The sequence below is a fragment of the Plectropomus leopardus genome, chromosome 11, assembly GCF_008729295.1.
Source record: "Plectropomus leopardus isolate mb chromosome 11, YSFRI_Pleo_2.0, whole genome shotgun sequence".
In the NCBI taxonomy this organism is placed as follows: domain Eukaryota; kingdom Metazoa; phylum Chordata; class Actinopteri; order Perciformes; family Serranidae; genus Plectropomus; species Plectropomus leopardus.
This window is the reverse complement of record NC_056473.1, coordinates 34,068,403-34,077,133: the sequence shown is the minus strand read 5'-3', so window position 1 is coordinate 34,077,133 and position 8,731 is coordinate 34,068,403. Positions and strand designations below refer to the sequence as shown.

Genomic DNA, 8,731 nt, shown 5'->3' with positions numbered 1-8,731 from the left:
AGATATTGTGTTGATTTTTGGACGTATGGATAAAAAAATGCCTCTAGCTTTGGCTATCACCGACGTGGAGACACAAAAACGCCCCGGAGAAGATTAGATGATGCGGTGCTCATTATGGTTGCTTAGCAACCTCAGATGCAAGAAAATTAGAGTCACTGTAGAAAATAGAGTCACTAAAAGTAAAATCATAACTTCCTCCTCCTGTCAATGAAAGTATCCCATGTTGTGGAGGTCAAAACAAGTCGGACATTTGGTCGAAAAGACATGAAGGTCAGATGGTGGATAGTTGACATAAATTGTGTTTAAGTCGTTTTAGTGACAAACTTTGCCAAAACTTGACCGTAGAAGCGACAGAGCAGAAAACAGTCTTATGGATGACCTGAAATAGTTTTGGGTAGACTCTGTGAGTGTCAGATCAGAACAAGTCGTTTCGTAGAGAAAGGATAAATGTTGCATTGTTGACTTCTGATGAGCTTTTTTTACCACTCAAGTTAAAATATTGTCAAACAACAGTATTTTTTCTGTAGCAGCTGCACACAAAGAGCTCAGCCTTTATTTTTTTTAACTGACTGAAACTGGAAAACTTTCTGAATCCAAATTAATCACAGACTAGAGACCTGAAGTCAAACCAAATCCAGAGCAGAGGTGGACCTGAGACCTGGTTCAGAATCAGGTCACCCCAAAGACGTCAAACAGAGGTTGAGTTTCTGTAACTTTCTGTTTTTTTAACGTCAAACATGTAGCATCTGTGACAGGTCTCTGTCACACTGATCCCGCTGTAAAGTGAATCAGTACTTTCATCTCAAACCAGCCTTCAGCTGAAGTTCAGGACTGAAGAGTTTCACTTCTCTCATCATGCTGCAGTAACTGCCACCAGCACTTAGTGTGTTTTTTTTTAATTTTCTTTGAAGATTGTAAACCAAATATGCAACAAGGACTATGCAACACATGCAATGTTACCTGAATGTAAATGCACTGCGAATAAAGACTTTTCTTCAGTACATCTGTGTTTCTGCAGGTTTTTTCATGCATTTAAAGAGAAGACTTCAGCTGTTGGTGGATCGTCAGAAAAACTGCTTTCACTTTGTGCAACGTGTATAATGAGCGATAAAGCCTCACAAAGCTGCTAGGCTGCAAACTTTTAGTCTTGTTTGTGAAATAAATCCAGAGCAAGGGATAGATAAAAAAAAAATGCTTAAAGAAGTCTCTTAAACCTTAAAGTCACTCAGATCTTTGCAAGAAAGCCAAAAAAACCCAAATCATCAAACCAGCTGGTTTCTGTCTAAATACTGAGGACTGAAAAGAGGAAGAGGTGGTCACAGAGAGATCATACTCTCGGCCTCTCTCACAAACAATGACACATGAAAAATACCACACGTTTGAAAACCTGCGAGTGTTACATCTGAGAAAAACGAGTCAAATACAGATACGAGTCCACAGCAGAGCCACTCATCACATAATTTGTTCTCAAAGTGTTTTAAAATGGATCCAAAAACGGAGCTGCTCAAATAATCCAATAATGATTTTAATCATTTCAAATGTGATTCAGTTAAAGGAAGTCTTCACTTAAATATTTCTTGGACAAATTAAATATTTATTTGATTTTGCTTCTAAAACATTTTCTAAATTCAGTTCATAAAAACTGCAGCGGCCCCAAAACAAAAGTGAGCAACACAGCGATCTTGAGTCATTAGGAGGGTTTCCATTACAGATTTGCGCAAAACTTAGCGATATTTTTGAAATGCGAGATGACTGGGTTTCAGCTGAGTGATGTTCTCAGTGAAATTCTATTTTTATTTTTTTCATTTTTATCTGTCCTTATTTCAATCTTCAAGCTACGGCACAAATTTTTCTCTCGGGGATACAAGTATTGAGTCCTAAAACGCGGAAGTCCGTTAGCCTGTTAGCACTTCTGGCTCCCTCGTCTTAAAGTCTCTGGGTTTTTCGAATGTTTTTTTGGTAAAATGCCTGAAATAAGAGCTGTGGTTAACACAGGCTAAACTCATTGAGGCGTTTTGTTCTGCAACATAAAATACGGCCGCTTAAACCCAAATTCTGACCTTTTAAGGTTTTACTCGTCTTAAAAAAGGCAGTTGCTAACCAGCGGCTAAATGGGACCACAGTGTTTATCGGGGACGTTAGACGTCATCACAAAAACTCATTAAACCCACTTGTCCGCCTTTACAGCTTTACAGAGTCGCACTCCAACTTGTAGATTTATCTGTTTATAATGTTTTTCGATCGTGTTTTAATGTGTTTTTACAGTGTTTGTAGTTGTGACGTTTAATACGTACGAACACGATGTAATTCGTCTTTCCTTCACCACTCTATAATGGATACCCATTTTATCTTTTTAAAAATGTTAAAGTTTAACTGTGATACTTTACCGATTTCTGGTTGTTAATATTTATCTTTGTCAAATGTAAACATAAATGAGACCACGATAAAATTAGAAAATTAAATAAATATACATATATTCCAAAAAAGGTGTTACATCGTTACATCGTTACATAGTGTCACATCAAAACAAAAAGTGGAATTTTAGGAATTCAGTGGTGCCACTGAAGTAGCTGAAAACTAGTGTAACAAACTTTTTTTCTAGCTGCTGCAACGCCATAATTTCTCTTTTGGGGATCAATAAAGACTTATTTTATTGTAAAATTGTTTAATTGTGATCCTTGACTGTTTCATATGTGCTGTATATGAATATTTATCTTTGTCAAATGTAGATGCAACCATGATAAAATTGCAAGTTAAAAAAATATACGTCCAGGTCAGGACATCAGGACATGGGTCAGATAACCATCAGTCAGAGTGAAGAAACAGTTTCCTCCAACACATGAAACAGTAAAAAAGCTGCGACGTGGAGAAATTTAGAAACAGTCGACACTCCCTCAGCAGAGAGCAGCAGGTAGGAACTGGTGACATTTTGTAAAAAATGTGAATAATTGTAATAATATGATTTGAAATATGTGTTTCAATTACTGTATTTATGACGATAAAGGAGAATATTAAATATATAATATGTGGACTCAATTATCTCAACAGTTTGTTTCTGGAGTTTCTGCAAATTTTGTTGCAGTAGGTAACTTATTTCAAAAAATAAGATGCTGCACAATGTCAAATCTATGTTTAGTTTATATCCAAGAAATCCTTGGCTACAGAAACTTTTGTCATTATAAACCCCTTGAAATCTAGATCAACATCAGTTTCATAGTGTCTTAAACTATTTAACCCTTGAAACCAAAGCAAAGTTTAATTTCTTGTAAAAGCACAAGGAAAAAGGTAATGAGCAACTTGGCAAAAAAAAGTCCAGCAAATGGTGTAAGGTGACAAGAAAAAAAAAGGAAAATTCAAAAATTTAAGGGGAAAATATCCAGAAAACTATATTTTAACCATATATTTAAAATGATGTCTTAGAAACAAATGTATACATCTTTTTTAGGATTTTTTTTGTGTCATTTTCTTTTCTCTTTTGCATATTTTCAGGTCATTCAGATTTCAGGTTTTTTTTTTTTAAGAAATTTTGGTTTGTTTACTATTTTCCTGCTGAATTTTGTGTCATGTTTAGTTAAGTTGCTCATTGCTTTCTATCCATGTTTAAGACAACAGTCAAACCAATATGCTTATGTTTTAAATGGTTAAGTAGATTTTTGATTTAAGGGGTTTAAAGAGCCCTAAAGAGCATATGATTAACATTTTCTTTAAATTAAATGATAATTTTTTTTTGTGAGGGCTCTTTTTGTGAATGGTTTTCTTGACAAGTACAAGTGAATATGTATTTATTTATATAAAAGGGTTGTTAATATCACAGATGTGTTTTGGGTGATTTTTATTCATTTATTGGGACTGACTGGGATTGACTTTTTTCCTTCATTGGAATTTGATCTGTTTTTTTAGGCGTCTTTTTTATGTATTTGAGTTTACTTCAGTTCTCCTTTAATTAATACAGTTTTTAATGTCACTGGTTTTAATATAAAGTATTTCTTCATAAAGATGAATTTTGAATATAAGTTTGGTTTCATCTTTTCAATCATTTTGGCCTGAAGCAGGATCGAAACGTTGTCTTGAATAAATTTGTGTGGCGGGAAAAATGTGTGCAGGCGTCACCTTTTTCCTATGCTGTTTTTTCATAGCCTTGATGTGGATATAACTACAACTTCTCGATCACATAACGACACTTCACGCAACATGTATTTCACACCAGACCCCGACCGGTATGGGATTTTTGAGACTGACACCGATACCGATTTTATAATAAAAAAATTGCTGATTACCGATATGGAAACTGATATAGTGAATTTTTGAGCTGGAATGAAAAAATCTCATTTCTATGCAGATTGTACACTGATTTTGTAACTTTTAAACAACGATTTACTTATTTAACACTGAACACAAACAGAAATAAATAATAAATAAAATTAAAATAAATATCAATACTGTATGTGTTCGGCATTAGTCTTTGCTGACCATTCAAATAGAGAATATAAAAATTAAATACACGTCTGTACTGTTTGGTCTTTGCTGACCATTTAAATAAATAACAAATACAATAAAATAAATAGATAAATACACATCAGTATTGTATTAGTCAATTGCTGACTATTTCTAAACCACCCAAGCATCGTTTTCTGCATTATATGGTCTGTAAAAATGTTTTCTTATCGCCACATATCTGATGCCGATATACTTTGATGTATCAGTAAAAGACTCATATTGGCCGATAATATTGGTCAGGCTCTATTTTACTGTTTCGACACTAACGACTCCTCAAAACTATCCTTAGAAGCTAATGATTCCCCAAAACCAACTTGTGCACGCAAAGTTATTTCAGGGGCTCTGTGGGATGCAGAGTGGAAAGAGTGTCAGACTGAAGCTTATTTGTCTTTCCTCTATCTGTCCAGAGCCGTCATGAAGGCCTCGTCCTTCTTGTCCTTTGTCGCCCTCTGTATCATCGGATCTATCACCACCATCCCAGCACTGCCTCCCACCGAGCCGCCGCTCATTCACGACCACCCCTTTGTGGTCATATGGAACGCCCCCACCGAGCACTGTCGCCAACTACGCATCCCTCTGGACACCGCAGCCTTCCAGGCGGTGACCACGCCCGCCGCAGCACCCGGTCAGTTCCTAACCATCTTCTACGAGGACCGCCTCGGCCTCTACCCTAAAGTCGATAGCGCCAAGCGCAAGCGCTATAGAGGCGGAGTCCCCCAGAACGGCAACCTGACGGAGCATCTGGCCAAGGCCCGGGGTCAAATCGATCACTACATCTCCCAGGATTCCTCTCCGGGGCTGGCGGTCATCGACTGGGAGTCCTGGCGCCCCCTGTGGGACCAGAACTGGGGATCAAAACGTATTTACAAGAAGCTGTCCATCGCTCGTGCCCTGCAGATGGCCCCATTTTTGTCATCGAGGGAAATTTCCGAACTGGCCAAAAGCCAGTTTCAGCTAGCCGGGCGGCGCTTTATGGAGAAGACCATCAGCCTCGGCATTGGCGAGCGTCCGAGCCGCCGCTGGGGTTTCTACCTGTTCCCCGACTGCCACAACTACGGCTGGGAGAAGCCCAACTACACCGGGAAGTGCTCCACGAAGACCAAGAAGCAAAACGACCAGATGCTGTGGCTGTGGGAGCGCAGCACCGCCCTCTTCCCCTCCATCTATCTCCACCTGAACCTGAGAAACTCCCCGAAAGCCTCGCTGTTCGTCCGCAACCGAGTCCAGGAGGCCTTGAGGGTGGCCACGCTGCCGAAACGCCCTTACACAATGCCGATCTACGTCTACTCCAGGCCACTATACCGAGACCAGACCGAGAAGTTCCAGAGCAAGGTGAATACTTAAAACCCTACTGTACTTTACTAACCTAACCCCACTTCTGTGAAACTTCTGTGCTATTAATCATTTTACTCAGGAACTGAAAACTTTTGAGAAGCCAACTTCTCCTATAGCTGCCAAGATATTTTTGAATAGAAGCTTTTCACAGGTATTTAAACCTTTAATCCTGGGGTGATTTCTCTCAGAAATACGGGGAAAAACGCAAAGCTGCCAGTACTGATCGGGTCTTTTGTGTGTCTCGTCCTCCTGCAGACGGACCTGGTGAGCACTGTGGGAGAGTCTGCGGCTCTGGGAGCTTCAGGGGTCGTGATGTGGGGAGGAAGCAAAGACTACAACAACAAGGTAAACACACTGGTTGGACTGGTCTTCTTCCAGGCAATATATGCAAATTTAAAAAAAAAGTATTTGTAATCATTCTTCTTCGTCAACATGCATCATGACACTGTGTGTAACCTGCTGAGATTAAGGAGAAAAAAGCTGAGAATTACAATCTTGCTGACGGATTTATGGCCTTTCTAGGATTTTTGGACATTCCTCAGATTGTAGGACATTTCTGGGATTTTAGGATTTTACACACGTTTTCAGGATTTGGGACCTTTCCATGATTTTCGGACCTTCGAATTTTTTTGATTTTAGAACATTTCTAGGATTCTTGGAAGGTTTTTTTTAAGTTCTTAGCAAGTTTCTCAGATTTACTACATTTCTTGGATTTTATGATGTTTCTAGGATTTTAAGTTTTTCGTTGGATTTTGGAAAGTTTTTTTTTTTTTTAAATGTTAGGACATTAGGGGCTTAGCAAGGATCTCTGACAGGGGGTGCAGGGGATCCTCCCACTTTTTTGGATAAACAAGCTCTTTTTGAATGCTTTTCGTATATATAAGGTGCCAGTTGGATTTTCATAGTGAATAGGAAGATAGTTGTGGGGCCACCCAGCACCTTTTCAGGGTCCAGATTTGGCCCGCAGGCCGTAAACTCGTACTCGTACACTGTATGGGTGGTAGTCTTTGCAGGTCTGAAAAAGGGAAGATAGAGGACGAGGCTTTAATCAGCAAATAATTATTCTGCCTTGGTTTCCTGTTTCAGGAGGAAGTGGCAGCCGTGACGCTGCAGGTTTTTATCTCCACTGACAGATGTGAAATAACTCATTTTACTTTTCTGCTCTTTATGTGTGTTATCTTAATTTATTGTTATTTGGTGTTGATGTAAGCTGTTTTTGTTCGTTAATATAACTGAATTTATGCTATAGGCTTCAATTTAAATTTAGAAACACAGTTGACATAATTCAACAATTAACACTTAATTTTAATATAAATGTGCCATTTAAATATGTGACAAAATTGATTACTTTTTTCTGCAGATAAATTCTCTTTAAAAAAAACAAACAAAACAAAAGCCCATAATTTCTTTCTGTCCTAATCAGAAATGTAAGAGAGCAGTTTTCTGCTGCTATTTGATTCCTAATTAAGACAATCTGGTAATAGTTGCTTCACCTTGTCAATATGGACTTTAAAACTACTTTGAAATGCAAAATAATTTAATTGAAAACATGATTTTAAAAAAGCAATTAATCGCAAATAACTAGAGAAATTCTGTGATTTTAAAAATTAATTGTTGCTAATTCTAGTTTGAATATTAAATATCTTGTTAATGACTAATTAGATATAGGTTAAAAAGAGTTTTTAGTTTCATGCATTCTGTTTTTATTGTCCCAACTTTTTTTTTTAATATTGGGTCTGTTTAATAATGTCATATTTTCTTGTTTATTTTTTTTTTATTAATCTGAATCTGAAAAAAGTAACTAAAGCCATTAAACAGATGTAAAGCAGTAAAAAGCACAGTATTTAAATCTGAAATGTGAAGCTGAAGTATAAAGTATCAGAAAATGAAAATTGATCGGTAGTAAAATACTTTGTTTCCTTCTTCCTTTGATCTTATAAAACACCTGAGTCTCACCTATAAACCCCGCCCCCTCCCTTTAGGCGGCCTGTCAGTCTTTGTCCGAGTACCTGACGTCCACATTCGACCCGTACATCGCCAACGTGACGGCGGCCGCCATGCTCTGCAGCGAGGTTTTGTGCCAACAGAGAGGCCGCTGCGTCAGGAAGAACTACAACTCCGCCCACTACCTGCACCTGAACCCCGCCTACTTCAGCATCCTGCGGGCCGACAGGAAGTACGTGGCCATCGGTGTTCCCTCCGCCGCCGACCTGAAGGCCTGGGCCGAAAACTTCACCTGCCAGTGCTACGCGGGGCAGAGCTGTTCGCCCAAACTGTCTCAACCGACCAAAATCAAACTCATCTGGGTTTAATTTTTTGCTGATCCACAGATTGCATCACTGCCTTTAATGCCATGAAAGATGTTGTCATCTGCATCACATAAGCATCTGTGTTTATTTTATAATATTTCTGATGTGGAAAAACTACACATTTTGCAAATATCAACATTCGGCACAAAACTATTTTTTTTAATTTAAAAGCAAAAGGGACCTTTATCCTCAGAAACTGAGCAAAATGGCCCGATTTTTTCAAAAACATGGAAGGAAGTCAACAAGCAACTTCAGAAGAAATGACCCCATAAAAAAGCACAAATTTAGTTTTAAAAGTACAAGAAAATTACCCAAAAATTAGCAGAAATAAAAGAAAAGTTAAAAAAGGAAAAAACTGAAAAAAGCGAAAGAATAAGTAAATTTTTTAAATTTTAAATTGTGAATTCATAATTACGATAATTATAAATACAATTAAATGGAAATTTTCCCCTAGCTTTTTTCCTACTGATTTACTAATTTCTTGCAATTTACAGGACATTTTTTGACAAGTTTCTTACCTTTTTTCCATGTTTTCAAAATAAATCACACCGAATCGCTCAGGGCTCAAAGACTTAAATGCGTGTGAAATG

General features: G+C 37.9%; 1 protein-coding gene across 1 annotated transcript; it reads left to right on the top strand.

The window, feature by feature from the left end:
- The first annotated feature begins 2,825 nt into the window (after positions 1 to 2,825).
- On the top strand, positions 2,826 to 8,425 carry LOC121949696 (hyaluronidase PH-20-like). The gene is made up of 4 exons (XM_042495426.1): positions 2,826 to 2,911; positions 4,905 to 5,829; positions 6,088 to 6,177; positions 7,815 to 8,425. The coding sequence occupies exons 2-4, from the start codon at positions 4,912 to 4,914 to the stop codon at positions 8,142 to 8,144; spliced, it is 1,338 nt and encodes a 445-aa protein (XP_042351360.1). The 5' UTR covers positions 2,826 to 2,911; positions 4,905 to 4,911; the 3' UTR covers positions 8,145 to 8,425.
- The last annotated feature ends 306 nt before the right edge of the window (positions 8,426 to 8,731 follow it).